The sequence below is a fragment of the Leucoraja erinacea genome, chromosome 34 (genome assembly GCF_028641065.1).
Source record: "Leucoraja erinacea ecotype New England chromosome 34, Leri_hhj_1, whole genome shotgun sequence".
Lineage (NCBI taxonomy): Eukaryota > Metazoa > Chordata > Chondrichthyes > Rajiformes > Rajidae > Leucoraja > Leucoraja erinaceus.
The window spans coordinates 4,374,111-4,399,074 of NC_073410.1; the positions used below are offsets into that span (position 1 = coordinate 4,374,111).

Genomic DNA, 24,964 nt, shown 5'->3' on the forward strand with positions numbered 1-24,964 from the left:
TGTGGGCAAATGTGGAATAACTATCACTTGCACATAGGCTTAGGGAAGCAATCCTACCAACATGAAATTCATGCCGATTTATCATGACCATACAAAGGTACAGACAACATAACTCCTTTTTGATAAATCCTTTCACCACTCTTACACATACACACTCAAGATCATTTTAAACATGAAATATGAGCAAATTCCTAGATACTGAGTTTAACTGTTAGAGTAGAATGATTTCCTTTAAAATATATGGCAGTCTAAACAACCAAATGAATTGGATCGCCAGGTCACAGCAATAATCATTTATTGCCCTCGATCGCTGTAATTCCCAAACAAGTGAATACAGTCCACTTAACAATAACTTTTCACCATAACGGAAAATGCTGGAAATTCTCAGCAGGCCAGGCAGCACCTGTGTTAAGAGAAATAGTCGACAGATCACAATGAGTTGCAGAGCCAATATGTTGACTCTTTCTTGTTGCACAGATGCTGGCCTTACCTGGTGATCTTTTTAAACGTTTTCTGTTTTAGTTTCAGAGTGGCCGGCTGGCTTGAAGGAGTGAGGGAAAATAATCATCACAAACCAATCAGTTTTTGTTTTGGCCTCACAGCCAATAACAATATGGTTATCCATTTAAAACCAATGATTGGTGCCATGGACTTTGATGTTGCAGCTTTGAAGATCATATTGTTGACCTTTCTCCTCTGCCAAATAGTCCTCAGTTAGCACTATGGGATGAAAATAAGTCTACCGTTTCTCAGTTAAAGACGAGATCTTACCCAGGTTCTGTGCCAGGTTAGAGTTTTGTTGCGTTATTGGAAGTGACGTGACTCCAATTGCACAATGTGGAATCCGTGGACAACAGTTCCATTCCTGACCAAATCTTGAACGTAAATTCATTGTTACCATTCACAAATGGCTGGAAAGTGGACATATTTATGGGGTGTCTACATGAGGGGTTCAAACAAATGACGAGCATTTCACTTTGCGTTCATTTTCACACCTTGATACATACGGCAGAGCTGAAAGATTTTGCCCTCCTTGATTTGGTTCCAATTCTACTAGTCTGGGCTGAGGTCTGGTGTTTTAAGCAGGCTATGTGACAACTTCACTCACTTCATACCTCCTTCAGATGATCACTATGGCTGTCGATTGAACAGGTTAATGACAGACTGATGGCTGGAGCAAGGATGAATTTGGAATTTGAAAATGGTGCCGGGTCATGTTTTCCGTGATGGAAGGTGGGAGCAGTGTTTGGATGTATTGAACAAGATGTTCACTGTACTTCAGGTGCAGTTTAACTACAGCTATTGCTAAACCTCTATTCCTTGAGCTCTCTTGATAAGGTTAGCATTCTATTAACCTCTTTAATTAATTTTTCTACCTGACCATAATCAAGGTGCATGGACCTTTAAATCTCTTTGGACATTCTTTGCATCTCACACTTTATTGCTCAGAACATATTTTGTTTGTTGGTTGGTTCAATCAGGCCACATCACATTTTGGGACCCTTATTCAGATCCATCCATTCCTTCCACTGCTGCCTGAGCAGGTTTTAATAATTATTAGGTAAATCTACACGGAGAGAGAATAGTAGGCTTATAGAAACATACAGCTTGGAAAGAAGCCCTTCAGCCAACATGACCGTGCCAACCAAGATGCCTTATCTACACTAGTCCTACCTGCCAGCATCTGGCCCATATCCCTCTAAACCTTTGCTATTCATATACACGTCCAAATGTCTTTTAAACATTGTTAAAGTACCTCCTAAACTACCTGTTGGTTCACATGCTTGATCAATGGTGTTTTATCATTAATGTTTTATTATTATTAATATTTAGTGTTTTCTGAATCATCCGTAACTGTCACTGTATGCCATGTTGTTACTTGTGGGCAGAGCACCAAGGCAAATTCCTTGTATGTGAATACTTGGCCAATAAACTTACTTACTTACTTATTATCAAGATGCTGGAAATGCTGGAATCCTGAGCAAACAAACAAGGTGCAAGAGAAACAAATCGATTGGGACATCATCAGCTGGAGCGAATGGACAGGAGGCGTTTTCAGTCGGAATCCTTCTTCACTGATTGAGCAAAAGCGTAACAAGTGGATAGTTATGATGGTTTTTCACCATCAATATACCACAGATGCTGCCTGGCCAATGAGTTCCTCCAGCACTTTAACTTTTGTTCAAATCTTTATTATCAGCACAGATATTTTCAGCCAAAAGGCTGCTCTTTTGCTGTACTGTTGTGTGTTCTTCATGTACTTTAACACCATCCACCGAATATGGTTCATTGCTAATCTCATAAAGACTGCTCGCTTTTTGCATGGATATCGTCCCGATAAAACACTCATGACTACAATGATCATTCTTCTCCTGTCCCAATTTAGGGATATTTTGTAAACTGCTGTTCAACTACAGGCAAGCATTTATGAGTGCTTTAAGCATTGTCCAATTATTCTCGTTGGAGGTTTATTACTTTTTCAAGCAATGTGTTGCAGAATAATTCCATATTATGTTCAACCTGTACACTTCTGCAAAGCTTAATGCTTTTAATTAAGGCCCCCAGTGCAATAATACCATTTCATAGATCATTCAGCATCAAGCACAGCCCATCAGTACTGCTTTAAGTATTTGGGGAATCAATTAGAACCAACAAAACCATCTCCTTTAACTGATATCAAGTGGCTTCGTCTATTGGGTCTCTGCTGCAGCAGAACAGAGCGTGTGTGTTCAGTTACATCGCTTGCAAGGAACTGATATGGGGGGGTTTGTTTCCATGACTCAGCAGAGGTTAGAAGCATTTGAGGGAGCAATTTACCATTAATTAACAAAACTACCTTCCTTGAGAAAGTAACTTGCAAAACACGGAGGTACTGATGTGTAGTAATAGTACTGAGGGAGCCCAGCTATCTGGAACATGGGCCAATAGATTTTTGAGAGCAAATATCCAATAGACAATATCCAATAGGCAATAGAGAATAGGCGCAGGAGTAGGCCATTCGGCCCTTCGAGCCAACAATGTGATCATGGCTGATCATCCCAAATCAGTACCCCGCTCCTGCCTTCTCCCCATATCCCCTGACTGCTATTTTTAAGAGCCCTATCCAGCTCTCTCTTGAAAGCATCCAGAGAACCTGCCTCCACCGCCCTCTGAGGCGGAGAATTCCACACTCATCACTCACTATGTTTCCTCGTCTTCATTCTAAATGGCTTACTCCTTATACTTAAACTGTGGCCCCTGGTTCTGGACTCCCCCAACATCGGGAACATGTTTCCATCCTCTAGCGTGTCCAAACCCTTACCAATCTTATATGTTTCAATGAGATCCCCTCTCATCCTTCTAAACTCCAGAGTGTACAAGCCCAGCCGCTCCATGGTGTATCCAGGTGTAAAATAGTTTAGATTAGTTTACTTTAGAGATATAGCACGGAAATAGGCCCTATGGCCCCTCGAGTCCACGCCGACCAGCGATCTCCGCACCCTAACACTATCCTACACACTCTAGGGACAATTTAGATTTATACCACGCCAATTAATCTATAAACCTGTAGCAGTAGCTCTACTGCTGCACCTCCATGCCACCCTTCCACCATAAATGGTCAAATAGCTTAGGATGTTTATTTTGGGGTCATTCTACTCATTTCCATTTCAGGTTATAATTTCCTAGATAGATAAAACTCAAAAATTTCATCTACTCTTTTAATCGAGTATACATTCAAATTTTTATTTGGTGAAATAAATCAGCTCATATTTAATAAGTGAAATTTGGGTGCCTCTTGTTTTAAAGCTCCTTTGGTCCTTACTGTTGTGTTATTGCCTTCAAATTTGTAAACCTGTCATGCTAGTGATGGTGATAATGAACAGAAGTGGTTTCAGAATTGGCCATCGTGGACAAAGTTCATCATACCAATCCTCTTGGAGAAAATGCCCTCAATTTCTAGTCTCTTGCCAGTTTTTAAGTGCTATTTGTAACTGTCCTCTTAATTTCTTCCCTTTTATCTGCTCGGTGGGGATTTTGTCAAAACTGAAAATACCACTCTCAGAAAAATGACAATCAGAAAACATAAGATAGAACATTACAGCATATAAACAGATCCTTCAGCACATGGTATCTGTGAAGTCCATGATACCAATTTAAACTGTATATGGTATTTACCCCAATGGCCTTCCTTCCCACGACAATATCACCATCTATATCTCTTTCCCTTTCCCCTGACTCTCAGTCTGAAGAAGGGTCTCAACTCAAAATGTCACCTATCCATTTTCTCTGGAGATGCTGCATGACTCACTGAGGTATTCAAACATTTTGTGTTTATCTATGGTCTCTACTCATCATATTTTCTGCCTGTCTAAATGCCTCCTAAAATAATTTTCAATATGGATATCAAGTTCTACTTTCTCTCATAATGTTTAACACTTTTCTCGTTCCATTGGTACTTTCCTCTCCCTGCAGTTCTCCCACACGTCACTGCATCTCCGCAGGTGAGAGATATCATTCAAGAGTTTGCCTCCATGGTCATTAGTCAAGTGGCAGCCAGGATTGCCTTAGCCACTTATTCACCCACAGCGAGATGGTCCACCCAAGGTCTTTCCTAGTAACTGCTACCACAGGAGTTGGCACCGATATCAAACAGCAATCAAAAATAAGGAATCCTGGCTGACTTCCCCGGACATAACTGTTGGAATCCTGAAACCAATTTTTAATATGCTACCATTAACATAAAATCAGCAAGCTCAGCAAAAATCCAAACAACCTGGAGTTGTAAGTTGCGGCTTACATCTACAACTGACTAGATTTTAGGCAGTTAATTTTTGTTGAAGGAGAAAAATCAAACCTCCTGATGATCACAAGAAAGATAAAATAATTTGCATATGACATTCTTCAGGACTTAAATCCTGTTGCATTTAAAAGAGTGGGTTCTTGGGTGGGCGGCACAGTGGCCTCTGCAGTCTGTCTGTGTATTTTTTATTTTTTTTATCCCGTTGAGGGTTTAGTTTGTAGCGGGTTTTTAAATGTGTATGTGTGGGGGGTGGGTGGGGAAAACTTTTAAATCTCTTCCCTGCATGCAGACCCGTCCTTTTACTTGTCGGGTCTCCGTTGCCGTTGGGGCCTAGCGCCGTGGAGCGGCCTCCAACCGGAATGACCTGGAGGCTCAAGTCACAGAGCCGCGGAGCTGTGGAGCTGCGGACTTACCATCGTGGAGCTAGCCGGCTTCGGAACGTGGAGAGCTGCGGTGGTGCGGGGGTGCGACCCGACTCCGGTGGATGGCGACACCGGGAGCCCGCGGGTCCCCACTGGAAGACGGCACCGGCAACGGCGACTTCTCCCGCTCGAATTGCGGGGTTGAGAGTGACCTGGAGTGGGGCCTTACATCGCCAGCCGTGGCTTTGAGTGGCCGCGGACTTCCTAGCGCCCGTCAGGGGCTTTGACCTCGACTTCAGGAGAGGAATGGAGAGCAGGGGAGAGATAAGACTTTGCCTCCCATCACAGTGAGGAGGAGATTCACTGTGATGGATGTTTGTGTGAATTGTATTGGTGTGTGTCTTGGTTCTTTTCTTGTTTGGCTGCAGAAACCAAATTTCGTTTGAACCTCATGTGAGGTTCAAATGACAAATAAAAGGTATGGTATTGTAGGTAAACAGTAATATTGCATGTTCATAAGTTATAGGAGAATAATTAGGTCATACGGCCCAACACGTCTACTCTGCCATTCAATCGCGGCTGATCCACCTTCCGCCTCTCAATCCCATTCTCCTGCCTTCTCTCCATAGCCCCTGACACCCACACTAATCAAGAATTTGTCAATCTCCGCCTTCAAAATATCCATTGACTTAGCCTCCACAGACTTCTGCCGCAATGAATTCCACAGATTCACCAACTTCTTACTGAAGAAATTCCTCCTCATCTTTCTTAAGGAATGTCCTTTTATTCTGAGGCTATGGCCTCTGGTCCAAGACTCCCCCACTAGTGGAAACATCCTCTCCACATTCAGCTAAAATATGGTGATGGTCTGGTAATTGTGCATGAAATAATGGTGACTATAGCAGTGGAAATAAAATAAGGAGAATATCAAAGAAAAACGTAGATACATTTGTTTCCAGTTTCTTCTCAGGAATTGCAAACTGTGAAGACACAGATGACTATCAAGAGGACATTACCTTAACACAAAATTCTAACAGGTTAATACAAATTTCACTGGATATAGGCCCAATATAGGGTCATATAAAAACATAATTTACAAAGCAGAAATGCTGATTAAATAGATTTATCCCACATCTGTTTTTTGTCAGTAAATTCAAATTATGGAACAAATGTTTACCTCCTGTATTAAAACTAAGACCACAGTCCAACTGTGATTTAAGCAAAAAAGATTTGGATCACTTTTTACACTTAAGCAAGTCCAAAGTACAATGTTTATTATTAATCGCAATATTTTAGATATATCCCTTCTGAACTATTGCTCTATATTACGTTATAAATATTATATCACGGACTGCAAAAGATGTCAGTCACATGTCTTTTTGACAGTTCTAAATGAACTGCTGAACAACTTCCTGAAGTTACTTTAATCATTTAAGTGATTAATAACTGGGACATTATGAATAAATGTGCCTGTTAGTTAAAGAACATTAAGCCAATAAAGAATAGTACTTTATAAAGGCAAATCAGCTGCAAACAAGTGGAAGACATTTATCTGAAATGAGTAACTACAACAAATTTCTTAGCAGAAAGCAAAACTGACCTGTATCGTTGATAGTCATTTTCATCGTTGTCCAAATTAACAAGTTCATTGGGACAGGCTACATTTCCAAGGAGGCTGAGGTACTTAAGTGAAGGGACTACTTCAGCCAAATGATCCAAAAGGCTGTCTAATTCAGTTATGTGTCAAAGGTTATGGTTAAGGATTCAATCACATTAATGAAAAGGCATTTATAAAGAAGCATAGGTAAAATATAATTTACATCAGGGGCTGGCCATCAAAATTTACTACTGCACTCAGGACTTGTCAAAGTTATTGTTGAAGGGCAATTCACTGCTAACATATGTCAGAATTCTGGCATATATTGAAAGAATCTGCTTCCTTTTAGTTCACTCGCTTTCTTTCAAAGGTGGTTCAGTTTCAAACATTTAAAAACTTTGACAAAATGATGGATGTTGTGTGGCCAAATGGTAAGCAATTGTTGAAACTGAAACTTTTCCAAGGAGGAAACAAACAGCCACTTCACACTACATCCATCATGAATATATTCAAGTCATTGTAAAATGAGTCCACAGTGGCAAACAATAACAGCCATTTTGCCCCAAGTACATAAACGTTGGGTTAAGATGTTAGTATAGTCAGAATTATGTCTCCAGTAAATTGCAAGATACATTGTTTCTGCACTTTCACTCTAAAATCTTGATTTAAACGTTTGTCAGTACCCCACTTTCCATGTACATATTATAAAACCTTGCCCAGAAATGATACAATACATAGTGTTTAACTTAGTATGCAGAAAAAGTGTGGTTAATGTGAGTTTATCCAAACACAACATTAGCTTTGTCAGTCCTTTAAGAATTATTCAATAGATGCTGCATACACATATTTTAGAACACCATTCCAAATTGTATTTATCTCAATTTGATTAAGCATGCATTGCAGTAAACACTATTTACACCCAACTCTGCCAGTTATTTATTTTGTTTCCCCCTCATTTAACAGTTTGCAAGGGCCTGATTCTATCATGTACAATAATTATTCCAGCAGAGGGCCCTATTCCATCCTGCACAAACCATTCCCCATCTTCCTTTAAAATCAGATGTTATTCCTTCCCCCTCCCTCAGCCCCACCTCCCCACCATCCTTAATGCGTTGACGGGAATTCTGAACAAGACTTGGATCGGTGCTGCTAAATAACTTCTGGCCTGCCCTTCATTCAAGGGAACAGGCTCGTGCATAAACAAAATTTCAAATGATTCCCTTCAAATTAGTTGCTACATAATTTAACACACCGCTGTGCAAAGGATATTTGGTTCTTGTTGATCGTCAGGGTATGAAGGTATGGTAACCTAGGCAACTGTAGGTCACTTCTGAGAAGATTGTTGTCCAGGATTAGTTCTTCCAGGCAGACAAATTCTTCAAGTCCTTCTAGTGACCTGAAACAATAAGAGAACAGGAAAAATGATATGCTACTAAATCAGGAAGACCATTATCCACGGAAATAAATATTTCACCCTTCCCTTTCACAAGCTGCAAAGTTTAAGTTCGGACTTGACAAGCCAGTGAATGACAAGAATTAGTGGCAGAGGGAACACTGGCTCAGGCTCACATTTTTCACACACTGGCAGAATGAAGAATGAGGGTCACTTAGTGAGTAGCCAGGATCTAAAACAAAAGGCTTCAGATATGGGGCCTGGAGGATGAATTTGTCAATGTCTTGTACCTTGAGGCACCCAGCCTCCATTGACCCAAACCTTCATTCCCAAGATAAATAACTCTGTCACAGTTCACCTTCATTCCCTGAACACAAATTTAAGTTGTCATCCATCATTCAGTCCAAATATCATATTCTGGTGCAGCTAATGAATATAGGTTTGCCATCACGCTCAGATGTGACCACTGTGCAATCTGAAGAGATGACAGAATAAAATTAAACGTGATATTTATCATACGGGGCTTGTGCTTCCACCAAAAAAAATCTCAGCTGCCAACTGCTCCCAAGAACTGTGCGTGGTTTACTCCTCTGTACCTGGGAAGTCTGTCAGGGAACTAGGGGGGGGGAGAGAGAAAAACAGCCGGTGTCTGGTATATTTAACAATGGAAAACGTTGTTTTTGAATAATGGTGTATAAATAGAAAATTCTTATCATGAGAATCAGCAAATGGATTGCAACTGGCAAACAGGAAAAAAAACACACGCACACATCTAAACGCTTCAGGGGATGCATAAAACAAAATGACAGACCATGAAGTGGGACAAAGAGTCTGGAACACTAGAGGGAGTTGCCCATTGAAACAGACCCGCTCACTACTAAAGCCTGATTTAGTTTCAGAAACAGGCAGAGAAAATTTCTGCACAAATCCCCTTACACCTGTCTGATTTTGATAATTTTGCCATGTAATTTTATTAACTGCTCAGTTTAAAAAAAAGGTAGCTGCATCACACAAGGGCTTGCTTATTAATTGCTGTTTTTCTTGTCATCAGCTTGATGTGCACTGTGTGATTTAATCAGTGAAATTTACAAGTGTAGGCGCAAAGGGGATGGTTGGGGGGGGGGGGGGGGAGGAGGAGGAGGGGTTGGGAAGGAAGGGACAGAGGGCGTTGAAAAGTGGCTCTTATTTAAATGTCTTCTGCTTCTTAATGTTTTTTGTACACACTTTCCCACCCCACGCTTGAAGCAAATAGCAAATTGAATAGTTATGCTCAGCAGTCGGTGTTTTTTTCCCCGTAGTTTTGTTGAAAGCTGATGAACAATGTCACAACGCCTACTGTGTTTACCTATTACACGGCTCTAATGACCTGCAACTGCCCATTATCTCACCCACAGGTACCATCTCCTTTACCTCACTGCAGGGCTCAGCACACTCCCAAAGGAATCCCAACACAGCCGAGAGATTTACATTGCAATTTCCGAAGTCACATCAAGATGACAAAACATCAAAATGCATTTCATTCTGCCCGACTCAAATGGAGAGAACTTTTAAGTTTCCACTGTAATTAACCCTATCCTCGTTAAGATAATTATGATCAAGCTCTCTGTCACCGCTAATATCCCAGAATCATTGCCTATGGCTCACACCTCACCCTCATTATCTTACAGAAATGTAGCATACAACACGCGGTGGCGGCTGGCTGCCCCACTGAGAATCAAGGCGGCTTTCTTTTGAAGGGAGTTGGGGAGACATTTTTGAGGGGAGGGTGATGGGGACTGTGTTATAAGGATAGGTCCACAACACCAGTGTGAAAAGGCAATGTTTAGATTCAAACAAAGCAGCACAGACTTGGGAGTGACAGGCAAATTGACATGCTGTTCAGAGGGCATATGATAAATGTTTGATGAATTGGCAAAAGCTGAAGGAGTGATGGGCTTCATATGTTCATAATGGACTAGCTGCCTTTCAGTTCTGATTGCCTGCCAAGATAAGAGAACATAATGAATGGGCAAACAGAGCCCTGCTATATAAAAAAAAAAGTGGGATTCAACTGGTTTTAATAAACTTAATAAAAGTGCAGAAGCTAAGAGACGGCAGTTGAAATGAGATGTGAGAAAAGAAGGGAGATTAGATCAACTTTAAAAATCTTGTCGGCAAAGTTGCAGGATGAGAAGGAAGTCGGAATTAAAACAAAGTTCTGTCACAGAGGCTGTGAGACAGAGAGCCTCCGAGAGCTCTGGGTGAATTATACACTGCCTCTCAAGATTCACAGCCCTTCGTGGTAGGAGGTTAATATTCTCACATGTCATTAGGTCTGCTGGCTCCACTGATGGCTCATTGAATCAGGCAGCAAATTATTTCCTCATGCTGGAAAGGACACCACACTTCAAAGGGAAGGAGCCAGGGTCAGACTGGCTCTGCAGTTTGATTAATGACTCAGGATCAGCAGAGGTTGCCTGTAGGTATGAATGTGACTGAGTCTTTTGACAAGACTGACTTTAGAGCGCGGCTTGACCTGGGCTCTTACCAACTTTGCTTCTAACTATGCTTTTGACCAACCTGATCGGGACTGTCAGTTTAATTTTCTGACCCTTTACACCATGTTCCCAAGGATGGGAGTCATTGCCGGCACAGCTTGATATCTTCTTTAAAAATGTGTAATATTCTTACCAAGTGAACCTTTAATTTAGTGATCCGACTCAAAATGCTGCATCTGCAGTTTTACTCCATTTCATAAACTGTGCCTTTACATTTGGCCGAGCTTGTTCCGACAGATAAGGCAGCATTACTATTGACAGTCTGTTTGAGTGTCAAAATACCACACTAAATTATCATTAAGTGTCTGTCACTTCTACTTCTTCTGATCAATCGCATTTGATGGATGTCATTGATGCAACTATGCCAATGACCCCCTTATTCAGCCACTCCCTGCATCAAGAGCACATCAAAGCAATCCAAGCGGCCCACACCTCACCCATTTCCCTGCTCCCCCATACATCTCACAGATAAGCACTTTAAACCAACAAAGCACCATTACAGAAGTTAGACATCAATGCCAAATCAAAGGCTTTCCCTATCGCTACCAGCACTCACACTCCTTTAGGCAAGAGGAAAAATCTCAATATTTGAACATGAAGTTGAAATAAAAATGGCTGATTGTATGATGTGAGACTGAGACCTTTGCAGCAAAGTAGGGATTAAAGTCCCTGCCACCTGTGTTGTCAATCTCATGGGCCCCATTACCTCCATCTTCTTCATAATTTTTAGCCAACAGATTAAAATACTAGTCCTACAATCTTTGATCTTTCATTCAGCGACATAAATCCATTGAAGCCTCTAACAATTTCTGCTGTGGTAATTAGTACTTATTAAAAGTTTTCAGCAGTCCTTGCAGTATTTTTTCCCCCTAAGAAATTGCCTTTATAAGTACCTTCCATCTTTGAAATGTCCGCATGACTCGCTTTCTTCTTAAACTAATTCATGCAGATCAAGTAGATTAGTGACTCTATTATTTCAAAGAACAAGGGAAAACAACAGGTTTTTATAATCTACCTGACCCAGGGATGGTGGAGTTCTGATTAGGATTTAGATACATCATTACAAACATCTGTGTGACTGGGCACTTAATTCAGACATTTAAACAATGTGAAATAAATTTTCATAAACCTCAGAGACTTTCTCTATGAAACCATCAATTTGTACCCATTGCCATTTGTTTGGAAAACATTTAAAATTGGTTGTATATTTTAAATTATTTAGTTGACATCTCACTCGTGTGTATTCCAGTACACATAAGCCATAAATTCTTTCACATTTAACAAGAGTTCTTTGAGGTGTTGTATAAATAATGTGAAGGTGGTTATTTATTGATGCTCATTGCATTACTTTCTTTTTTATTTCTAACAGTGCATCAAAGGCAATGATTAGACATGCAAGTAGAAGCACATCACTGAACTTATGAAAGTAGTAAATCAAATACCGCATTTACATTGGGCAACAAACTACTACTGTGTATTTAAAATGGACACTTTTCCCTAAATTACTCCATTCACTTTATCAAAACATAGTTTTTGTCAAACAAAACACACAAAATCAACACAAACTACACTTTCCAGTGTGGTAAATCAGTGCAGAAATCCGTGCACTATTAAAATATTTAGCATAATACTTTAATAAGCACATTGCCTAAGATAAAATATAAATTGCTGATTTAGTGGAGTCAGCATGGAAATAAGTCCTTCAGCCCAACTTGTTTCTTGCCAACCAAGATGCCCTATCAAAACTAGTCCCATTTGCCTTGTACACCTTTTCTCTCCATGTACCTGTCGTTTTACCTAAGTACCTATCTTTTAAATGCCGTCATTGTACTTTCTGGCAGCTCCTTCCAGAAACCCACCACCCTCTGTGAAAAATATTCCACTCGGGTTCTGACAAAATCTTTCCCCTCTCACCTTAGACAGATACCCGCTAGTTCTTGATTCCTCTATATTGTAAAAAGACTCTCATGCATTCAGCTTTATCTGTTCCCATGATTTTACGCACCTCTTTAAGATCACCCATTAGCCTCCTGCACTTCAAAGAATAAACCTAGCCTGCCCAACCTCTCCCTACAGCTCAACCCTTGAGTCAATAGACAAAAGATGCAGGAGTAGGCCGTTCGGCCCTTCGAGCCAGCACTGCCATTCAATGTGATCATGGCTGATCATCCCCGATCAGTACCCCATTCCTGCCTTCTCCCCATATCTCCTGACTCCGCTATCTTCAAGAGCCCTATCTAGCTCTCTCTTGAAAGGATCCAGAGAACCTGCCTCTACCGCCCTCTGAGGCAGAGAATTTCACTGGCTCATAACTCTCTGTGTGAAGGGTGGGGAGAGGGAGATGTGACACTGAATCTGGTGGAAGTCGGAGAATGATGTGTTGGGATGCGGATTTACTAATCCTCAAAGAATCTATCACCTCATCTTTTCCCAGGATTATATTTTATCTGCCACTGTTTTGCCCATTTTATTCTCATCACCATTTTCCCATAGCTGAAGAATTCCCTCCACATTGACAACACTACGGCATATTTTTGTGTCCTCCATGGACTTAGTAATTATATCCCCTGGACTCACAAACTGCAATTAGGTGCAGTGCCCTAGGGTTAGGGAGGCAAAGTATTGTCTCATACTCCCAATGATAATCTGGTGACTGTCCCTGCCGGTTTACATTTGCACTTTGGTTAAGAACAAGACTGTATTCAACTATGCCGCCTCAGTGATTAAATAAACCTTCTTCCACCTGCTAGCACTTCTCGTAGCACTGACCTACTCCCACTTTAAAAGGGCAACAGAGATGGAGGCTAGGTGGAGGAGAAGGTCAAAGAGATGAGAGATAAGCAACTAAAATTTTTTTCTTTCTCTCCAGAGATGCTGCCTGATGCTAACATTTTTCTTGTCTATCTTGCCATCAACTGCAGTTCCTTTTTATTACATTAAAAAAAATATTTTGTTTTAAATATCAACATGGTAACAGAATGTAGAGTTGTAGAGAATTACACTGCATACAGCATGGCACATGGCCCCAAATAAACCATTGTTGTTTATGCTCTACTCCTACATGTTTGGCTCAGCCACTGTGGTGTAGTAGAACCCATATTCATGCCACTCTTAAGCTAGAGCAACTTCCAAACAGAGCAGACAAAAACATACATTTTAATCATATTAAAAGCCAACAAATATATACTGTAAACTGTGGATGCTGGTGTCCCGCTGAGTTACTCCAGCATTTTGTGTCTACACTGTAAAGGCATTGCTAAAACAGAAAGGCACCTTAACAAACTTATTTATTGTTGAAAAGTCTAAATACTTGCAAGTTCTAAACTTTAAATTAGGGCAAGTGATTAAGTTTTGCTAAATAATTTTACAGATATGAATATTTATCAGGATATTATGTCATGAGCAAATATAAAAATACACTTAACAAATAACAGAGTCTTATTTTAAGTAAATAGTTAAAACTATGTTTCCACTCTGTTATAGTGTTACTTAAACACAAAGCTGTAACAGAGCAAATTAAAATGGTTCACAAGGTTGGATTTATTTAATAAGCTGCTGTTTTTTGGTGGTTGAGGATCAAATCTCACAAGACCCAGCAAGTCTAAGACACCCTTTTACATTCGAGCTGTCCAAACCGCTGTCAACATCATTAAGTGTTATTCTGCAGTCAATCCATTTAATTAACATTTTTCTTTATGGTGTAATCAACCAAAACTTTTAAGATTGCCACATCAAAGATTTGTGTTGGAGCCTGTGCTCCCAAATGGGTCTCTGATCTTGCCTATAAAAATGACATACCCTCTATAATTAATTTTGTTGTGAAATGGATGTTAAGTTAACACTTAACAATGCTGTTGCTTTGTCAACTGTTCTACAGGGTACACACTTCGATATCAACAGGAAAAATCCTTAAACGACAATACCAGTGATAGAGGGGGTGGAAGTTGATTAGGGAAGGGGAGCTGGGGTGAATTCAGGAGTGCCAGAGTACAAAAGACAGACTTGTCTTTTTGTTTAAACAACAGGCCCATCCCAAGGTTACCCTTCTGCTAATTCACCATAAACACTGTTTACCATTGTGTAAGATGCACCCGGGTGAAACAGCAACACTACATTCCACCCAAGCCTGTGCATATTCAAGAACAAAATATGGCAGGACATATCAGCAACACACACGCAGACAGATGCCCGCCATCTGCACTTACTTAAACAGCCCAAAATGTCACCTAATAGCCAATATTCTAAACCACTTTAAAAGATCATGACAGAGAAAAATACAGACATACTCTTAACAAAAATCTAAGCACTGCTTTACAAGGCAACTCGAGTTAGTTACAAACATTTACTGTAGTAAGTATATTTTTAAGGGCTCATTATCATTATGCATCGCAAAATTGCCGCTGGATTTTTTTTTTTGATAAAAGCACAATTATTTTTGCATTACGGTAAAATGAAGTAGTACAAATGGGTTGGAGCTTTCCTCTGGAACGTTAAGGTTTATCAGGTTAATACTTTCCAAAAAATGTACATTAACCTAATTTTCAAATGGTGCCACTTCCCACCATCAGCAGTAAAATGTGTAATGATCCAAAATAGAATGAATTAAGCTTTTAGAATAACTTCATGGGTATCAATTTTGGACAAGCATTTTTTTATGATCTACTATTATTTGTAATTTGAGCCGTGATTTATACCAAGCTTATATTTTATCATTAAGAAGTGTTTTGGAATATTTTAACCAATTAACATTGTTATAACATTATTTAAATGGCTTTGCAAATTAATTTCATAGTAAATTAGTTTGGAAATTGCTCTAATTGTTACGCTAGAAGATGTCCTCTACATCTCGCTGGGAAAAGATTTTTTTGTCTGGTGCCATTATGTGTCATCTTGGCTGAGATTTCTGCCTACAAGGGACATTTAAACTGTGCAGCAGGAACAGCACCACGGATTAGCCAGAGCTGTTTCTCAGGGTTTAAGAACTACAGTAAATCTTCAAACAATTTATCCAAACAAAACCCAATGTGTGGAAAAAGACACTGGAAACAGATGAATAAGCAACATCAATTACCAGGGTTTGACCTTCAGTGGCCCACACTATGGCACAGATTTCACACCAAATCGGAGCAGATTGAAGTTGACAAGCCTGTAGTGAAAACACTGGCCCTCACAAGGTTGCACTCTACAATCAAACCGCCAGGCAAGGGGCCTGCAAACAGGCTGGTGAATAAGGAATCACGCATAATGTGCCTGGGTTTATTTTAAAGTGAAGAAAATGGCTCAATTTGAGCACTTAGTCTGCAGAAATTGACCAGTCTGAGATACGCCAGGAACATCCGAAAGGACAGCAGAGACTGCCTGCAGATAACTGCACTGGAAGCGCGTACAATGGCTGCCTCCAATGAGCTTTAATGATTCCAACCCCACCTCCATCTCCTCTGGTTGACATCAACTTGCCTCCTTTGAAAAAAACGCAATGAGGGCCCCAACCAATATGATGTACATATGATGCACTGTAACATTTTCTATCAAATGACAACACCTTCTATTTGGATATCCAGAGGGTGTTATTTGACTGTAAAGTAATTGAGATTATCGAGCCCTCTGGCAAAGTTTTTTCATAAAGTTATACTTTACCACACTAGTTCGTTTCTGAAGCTCGGACATGGATTGCAAAAAGGTAAATCCCCACCAAAACAAAACAGGCACATAGATATTTAGGTTTTGGTTTATTATTGTCACATATATTGAGTTACAGTGGAAGGCTTTGTTTTGCATGCTCTCTAATCAGATCATAAGGTCATAAGTGATACGAGCAGAATTAGGTCATTAGGCCCATCAAGTTGACTCCCCTCCATTGAATCTTCCCTGATGTAACACTCACTCCTAACCCCATTCTCCTGCCTTCTCCCCATAACCCCTGACACCCGTACTAATCATATGACTGTCATATGCTGAGAGAATGGAGCAGCTGGGATTGCACACTCTGGAATTTAGAAGGATGAGAGGGTGTCTCATTGAAACATATAAGATTGTTAAGGGCTTGGACACGCTAGAGGCAGGAAACATGTTCCCGATGTTGGGGGAGTCCAGAACCAGGGGCCACAGTTTCAGAATAAGGAGTAAGCCATTTAGAACGGAGACGAGGAAACACCTTTTCTCACAGAGAGTGGTGAGTCTATGGAATTCTCTGCCTCAGAGGGCAGTGGAGGCGGGTTCTCTGGATGCTTTCAAGAGAGAGCTAGATAGGGCTCTTAAAAATAGCAAAGTCAGGGGATATGGGGAGAAGGCAGGAACGGGATACTGATTGGGGATGATTAGCCATGATCACATTGAATGGCGGTGCTGGCACGAAGGGCCGAATGGCCTACTCATGCACCTTTTGTCTATTGTCTATAATCAAGAAGGTAAGAAAATAATACAATACATAAATGGAATCGAGTCAAACTCCAGTACAACAGGTAGAGCAAAGGGGAAGATACTGAGTGCAGAATATATTTATTCATCAATATATCCCAAACAGTTTTTTTTGTCCATTCAATTTTCTGAGTTAGCTATGAACATAAGTGGGGTTAGAAGTAGCATTTGTTACAGAGCTACTGGGTCACTAAAGGCTGGAACATTCTGCCTGTGGTGTACTGTTTACACTCTTTACTGACCTTTGTATGAAGTAGAAACCTACTTTTTGTGGATTTCTGCTGAGAATTTGCTCTCCCATGCAATGCCAATTCCAAACAGGCTTGTACTACATAATTCCATCAGGAATGTTGAGTGGATCAAATCCTGCCTGCAAACCGCTGATAAAAAAAAGCTTTGCGGAAATGTTGAATTTGTTCAAAGGAACATGAGAAATACAAGCAAGTCATTCTGCCCCTCGTTCCTGCCCCACTATTCAATAAGATCATGGCTCATCTTTTACCTCCATGCCATGTTTGTCCACTGACACCATGTCTCTTGCTTAGTTTAAACATACAGCATGGAAACAGGCCCTTCGGCCCATTGACTCAGAGGGACAGGCAGCATCTCTGGAGAGAAGGAGTGGATGACGTTTCGGGTCGAGACCCTGCATATCTTTCATATCTTTCATTTATTTGTTCTATATCTCTGTACATCAGCGTTTATATCTCTCGTTTCCCTTTGTCGTGTCCCTCAGTCTGAAGAAGGGTCTTGACCCGAAACATCACCCATTCCTTGTCTCCAGAGATGCTGCCTGTCTCGCTGAGTTACTCCAGCATTTTGTGTCTATATTTGGTTTAAACCACCATCTGCAGTTCCTTCCTACACCTTTGGCCCACTGAGTCCATGTGGAACATCGATCGCCTGCTAACGCTAGTTCTGTTGTCCAACTTTCTCATCCACTCCCTACACATTACGGGTAATTTAAAGAGGCCAACACACTGACATGCCTTTGAGAGGTGGGAAGAAACTGGAGCACCTGGATGAAACTCACATGGTCTCAGGAGAAGGTGCAAACTCCACACGGACAGCACTCAAAGTCAGATCTCTGCCCTGTGATGGAGTGATGTGTCACAGTGCTGCACATTTGATTCCCTTTGGTGGCAATGAAGTAGAGAAATCAATACTGAGCTGTTGGGAATGCCAACAAGTTTCTGCCCAACATCTTCCATCATAAAAGTTAATGATGGCATCCTTCAGCAGATAATGGTGAATTCATTTCGTAAAAGCTATTAGAATTGCTTCTATAAATCACTGGAGACCAGCAATGCTAAACGGGCTGCATAGGCATATAATTGCGTCTGAGATTCAATTTGGTGCAGAGTGCAATGTGCAACCCCGCCAATGCGGTGTGATTAGCACTGGCAAAGATGGACGAATTTCCAGATCCACAAACCTCAGCCATAAATGTAATAATGTTGAAGAATCACGTCTTCCATTCACAATTGCACAGTATAGGAATTTTTATTGAGTCACTGCTAATAAAGAAAAACGAGGCATAAGAAACATTCTTAATCCTTATAACTTTTGTCACAAAAATGTTATTGCAGAGGATGCAATTTTGTTCTTCCATCTTTTCTGATTTGGTGTCTTTACAATGCAGCAGAGGGGAAAGTTATCAATCAGTAGCAAGTGGAATCATCTGAATACAGTCATAGAGCCATGGACATGTGCTGCATGGGAAAAGGCCCTTCGTCCCATCAAGTCCATGCTGATCAAAAAACTACTCCAAACCATATTTGTCTTGTTGTTCCCAACAATGTACCTACACTTCCCTCTTAACCCCCCCCCCCCCCCCCCCCCACCCCACCCTTCCACACACACACTTCCTGATTCAACTACTCATCTGAAAATTAGGGGCAATTTGTAAAGGCCAGTTAACGTACCAGTGAAGTGCTTCTGTCCAAGTATGGTCACTGAAGAAAATTTACATGCAATGAGATCCCATACACAGCCATCATAAAGACTCCAGATGTTTAATGAGGGGGATACAATTGGGTGAGATAGGTGGAAAACTTCCTTTTCTCTGCTGGCATTTGGTTTTTGCAAGGTTCGGATAAAGTTTTGGTTTAACATTTCACGACAAAGATGCCATCGACAGCCTCAATTGAATGGGAAGCACAAGAAGCTGGAGTAATTCAGCGGGACAGGCAGCATTTCCGGAGAGAAGGAATGCGTTACGTTTCGGGTTAAGACCCTTCTTCAGACTGAAAGTCACGGGAAAACAATTGAATGGTGACTGAACCACTTTAGCTTTCAAATCAGGAGTCAGAATGGTATCATTGAGGCAAGGCTTTATCTGCATAAAACTCTTGCCCATATGATGCTCTAGTTTGCTTTAAACTTACGTCTCATTTTCAACTTTTTCTACAACTCTTCCATTATTGCATGAGTGAATTTTGCCATGTCAGTGATCAACTTCAACTGACAAAGCATTCTCAACTCTGCTGCAAAAGATTGTGGGTCACATTCTGATCCAGGTATTTCTGCAATTTGCCCAGGCTGGTAACCCATGCACTATTGAAGAAATACCACCAGATTCAGGAACAGTTTCTTCACTTCTGTTATTGGGCTTCTGTACGTTCCTTCCACAATTTCCGGTACTGTCTGATTCACTTCTACCCCATTGCGGACATTGGACATTATCTCTGGAACTGATGGCTACATTGTTGAAAACTATATTCTGCACTCTGTATTTTCCCCTTTGCTCTACCTATTGTACTTGAGTTTGACTTTATTTATATTTACGTATGGTATATCTGATCCGATCAGTTAGCATTCCAAATATAGATGTACACTGTACCTCAGTACACATGACAATGATAAACCTAAACCGTAGCAATGTTTGGATAAGAATGCCTCTCCGATCGCTGCAGAAAGTTCAATAGTTCTATCTACGAAAAGAGCAGAAAAGACTCTGTGAAGTTCTGGCCAAAATTTATCTTCAATGAGCAAAGATATTCCTGGTGCAGTCCAGCACTCAAATTGACTGCAAGATCAGCACAGTGACTACAAAACATTAGTGGCTCCACACTACATCATTGGTTGTTAACTATTTTGCCAAGCCCTGAATTTGTGTAATGCACTTTTCCTTGTCTCTTTTCTTCTTCCCACATAGTGATGGGTATTTGCCAGCAGTGCTGCTAAGTTGAACCCAACTGCAAGTAATCTGCATTCTATGCCTGCCCAGTATGTTGCAAACGCATACCCCTTTCTCCACAGTCAGAACCAAAGTAACTTTCCACAACAGTTTGAGTGCAGTTCGAACTCCTGGCCCAGAATCAACAGACCCAATTAATAAATTAAAAGAATACCACAGTTTAGAGGAATATTTTCCTTTAGTTTAATTTAGTTTAGCTTAGAGATACAGCGTGCAGACAGGCCCTTCAGCCCACCGAGTTCGCGCCGACCAGGGATCACCCCGTACGCTAGCACCATCCTACACATGAGGGACAATTTACAATTCTTACCGAATCCAATTAACCTGCAAACCTGTACGTCTTTGTAGTGTGGGAGGAAAGCAGATCACCCGGAGAAAACCCATGCAGGTCACAGGGAGAACGTACAGACTCCGTGCAGACAGCACCCGTAGACAGGATCGAACCTGCGTCTCAAGCGCTGTAGGATGGGTGAATCACCAAAGCTGAGGTACATATAAAGTTGGTCTTGTAGGCGGCGGTGAATCTCTAGACTTCTTTAGCCTGACAGGTTGTGGAAGCAGTTTCATTAGACCCTGTGTCTACGAGAACAACTTTATATGTACCTCAGCTTTAAATGACCAGCCTCTTATCTTGTAGTTATGGTCCTTCTTTGATGATTCTCCCACTAATGGGCTTGTACACGCTGGAGTTTAGAGGATATCTTATTGAAACATATAAATGGGTTAAAGGTTTGGACACGCTAGAGGCAGGAAACATGTCCCCAATGTTGGGGGATTCTGGAACCAGGGGCCACAGTTTAAGAATAAGGGGTAAGCCATTTAGAACGGAGACGAGGAAACACTTTTGTGAGTCTGTGGAATTCACTTCCTCAGAGGGCGGTGGAGGCCGGTTCTCTGGATACTCTAGTTGGGCTCTTAAAGATAGTGAAGTCAGGGGTTATGGGAAGAAGGCAGGAATGGGGTACTGATTGGGGATGATCAGCCATGATCACATTGAATGGCGATGCTGACTCGAAGGGCCGAATGGCCTACTCCTGCACCTATTGTCTAATTGTCTATTGTCTAATGAAAATATCCCAGCATCTCCCATGTCAAGCCCCCTTAGAATTTTATATGTTTGAATAAGGATACTCAAACCTTTATTCATTCTTCTAAACTGCAACAAATACAGGCCCAACCAATTTAGTGGCTTTCAGTAAGATAGTTCTCCCATTTCTGGAATTAGCCTGAGAATCCCCTTTGTTTTGCCTCACCTGTTACTCTATCTTTGCTTAGGTAAGAGGACTAAAACTGTATGCAGTATTCCAGCTGAGGCCTCATCAACATCCTGAAAAATTGCAACAAAACGGGTCTATTTGTAAACTCAATGCCTTTGCAATGAAGGACATAATGCCACTGGCCTTCTCATCTAATATATGGATCTGCCAGCTAGATTTTTGTGATTGATGCATTAGAACATTTAGATCCCTCTGTACTTCATTCCTTTGCAGTCTCTCTCCATTTAGATGATAATCTGCCTTTTGGATTTCTCTTACCACGGTGCATCTTGACCACTCCATTTGACAGCCATTCGCCCACTCACTCAACCCAAATCCTTTTGTAGAAATACAATATCCTTATCACGTATTTATGTGTCATTGGAAAATGTGGAAGCCTTACGTCCTGTTCACTTCCTCCAGTTAATTTAATATAAATAACGAACAAATACAGGCTAAGAACTGATCCCTCCAGTACTCCATTACGTCTTTCCAAATGTACTCTATTCAGGATCACATACACTCTTTCCCAAACTGTCCATTCAGTTTCAAATAACTAAGTACATTTACCCACAAAGCATTTTGTAATGGATCATCTAATTAATCTTGTCATTTCTCATTCCTCTAACTGAAAGATTATACTTATCATTTCTCAGCACTACATTTCATTTATGAAGATATATCCATTATACCCTCTTATTAGTTCATTATATCTTCCAACTTTTTGCCACGTACACATTTGAAAACCAAGTTGAAGTAATTGTATACATGAAGAAAGGTAGCCCCGTCATTAATGGGCCTGTCCCACTTATGTAACATTTTCGGCGACTGCCGGCACCCGTCATAGGTTGTTGCAGATCTCCGAAAATTTTCAACGTTGAAAATCCAGCGGTGACCAGAACAAGGTACGACTTTTTGGGCAAAATCTACGAAACGACAAGACGATTGTTAATTTTTATAGCGATAATATGTAAGTTTTAAAATTATTCTCTGTTTCGCAACCTCTCGCAGAGGTGTTTTATAAAGCAAACAATTAAAGGTATGTACCTTATTTTTACATTAAATGGGTTATATATAACCCTGAATTCAAGGAATCTATAACGAATAGTTCATTTTGGGCTTTTTATATCCCGCAGTATTTTTCTCGGCATTTGAGGGCACTAATCCAGTTAGTTAGTTCTAAACCAGCATACATTGGCCGATTTAAATGGGCATTTATAAACTAAATAGGTTCCAGTAAATTAGATATGAATATGCAAAATTATTTGGCATAATTTTGGACACTGGGTTGTGGAAGATTTTCTGTTTCTATCATCTGTAATGTGAAAATCTATGGGAACAAGATGCTAATTTCGAGTGAAAATGGTCGCTGGTGAATTTGGTGTCAATAAAATCATCTGATGGGATAAATTGCATTTTTGTACACACAATTTGGGAGAGGATGAATGCAAATGCAGACGCTGGAATTTTTGGGGCAAAAATAAACTACAGGAGGAACTCTGTAAGTCCATCATCTTCCCTTATCCTGGCTGCACTTATCACTTTCCAGACTCTGTCTGTACATTCCCCTCCTCTTTCCCGCTTATCCACCATTGTTTCTTACTGATCCCTTTTCATATATCACTGACCAGTCTCTGCTTCTAAAGCTCCCTCCATCTGTCTATCATCCCCCCCAACCCATTCAATTCCATCCATCACCTTCTAGCCCCTGCCAACCCCCTCCCTCTCTATTGCATATGTGGGATACCTCCCCTCCACATGCTCAGTCCTGATGCAGGGACTCAAACCAAAATGTTGACCAAACCTGTCTCCACAGATGCTGCTTAAACCATTGAGTTTCTCCAGCAGTTTTCCTTTTTTTCAGATCAATTTACTTCCGATTTTTAAACAGGAACTATGAGTATCTCTGGCAAGCTGACAAAAGTCAAACTTTTAAATGTGGTAATTGTTAAATTCTGATTTTTTTAATAAGTTCCGATTTTTTTTAAACTGGCAAAATGTGTCAGTGAATCAGGGCACTTATTGGGGCCACCATTTGATTCCAGTTTTTCCAATTGGAATGTTTTTAAAACAAAATATGGAGTTTGCTGTAAATATACTTTGGAGAACCTTTGGAGAGAACAGTCACCTATTCCTTTTTTCCAGAGATGCTGCATGACCCACTGAGTTACTCCAGCATTTTATGTCTATCTATTCGGTATATACCAGCATGACCAGTTCCTTCCTGTACAATAACTTTATAGTCAATGCTCTTTTTGGAGACAAATAGGTGCCGGTACACATCTAACAGTTAATGCGACACCACTGGTTGCTGTGCATCAATCTAGTTTTGAAACTTTTTAGAGATCACACACAGTGTGAACGGTCACAAAAATACTACTACATATTGTTAAGTGCAAAGGACATTATTCTGCTCTGTTGCAATGCATTCTCGGCTGAAAATTCTGCTGACAGTCATTGCCAATAATTTTCACACAGAGAATGAGAACCACCAGAAATGTTGGTCTTTCGCTATGACATCAGGCGGAGAGGAAGCGAAAGAAATATTAGGGAAAAAAACCTCTCCTGCTTTAGCATGAAGAACCAAAAGAAATCAATGGCCTTTTTGCAATATTAATAACATCTCGAGTTATATATTTTCCGATACTTTCTCATCAAGGTCATAGACATTAGGAAGGTTTTACGTATTATTTATACTACTTATCTGATACTTTCCAAACCATTTATTAAATTATGTCAATGAAATATTGGAGCTGTTCTAACTGCATTTATAAATAGGTGTTTATGTGTACACTTGAACCATTTCCCAGCCAAAGGCACTGTGTCACTAGGCTCTTATAGGCCCCAGTGAAAATACATTTAGCTCATTATAAACTTCCAGCAGCCAGCAATAACTTTAGTTATTGTCAAAAATGATGAACTACAGTACGATTAATGCAATGAACTATGATTACTGAAAAAATGGAACTCCGTGCACCAAGTGTAGCTCAGCTCTAAAATATTAGAATCTACTATGTCACTGTAAGGGGGACTAGAAGCAAAATGCTGAGCACTCAGAATTATATAATTTATGCTTATTCAAAAAATTGCTCGTGATGCTTTTAGTGTCAGCATCACACTTGTGTTACTTCTCATCACAGAAATACATTAGATGAGATGCATGCTAAAGACAAAGCTATTTCCATAACCATCAATGCAATCTCAAAGACTTGGCACATCTACCAATTAATTCCAGAACAAATATTAGATATTAATTTATTCCTCTTACCTCCTCATTAGACGTTAGCAGTTAGACTAATAGCAGAAATGGAGCATAGCTCCAAAGTAATTTTCAAATCAAATGAGATTTTTTTTTCAAATTCCAAAAGTAGCATTTTTAATCTGTAAATGTTCATTTGTGCAGCAACTTCATTTAGACGTTGA

At 40.4% G+C, this 24,964-nt stretch overlaps 1 protein-coding gene across 1 annotated transcript in view; it reads right to left on the reverse strand.

Annotated features, from left to right (window-relative positions):
• Window positions 1-24,964, reverse strand: part of lrmda (leucine rich melanocyte differentiation associated) — a 664,257-nt gene that overhangs the window by 228,402 nt on the left and 410,891 nt on the right. Inside the window, exons 3-4 of the mRNA XM_055661701.1 lie at window positions 8,009-8,135; window positions 6,743-6,882 (exon numbers count right to left, since the gene is read on the reverse strand). Of these exons, the coding sequence (XP_055517676.1) occupies window positions 6,743-6,882; window positions 8,009-8,135 (267 nt within the window). The remainder of the gene's footprint in view (window positions 1-6,742; window positions 6,883-8,008; window positions 8,136-24,964) is intronic.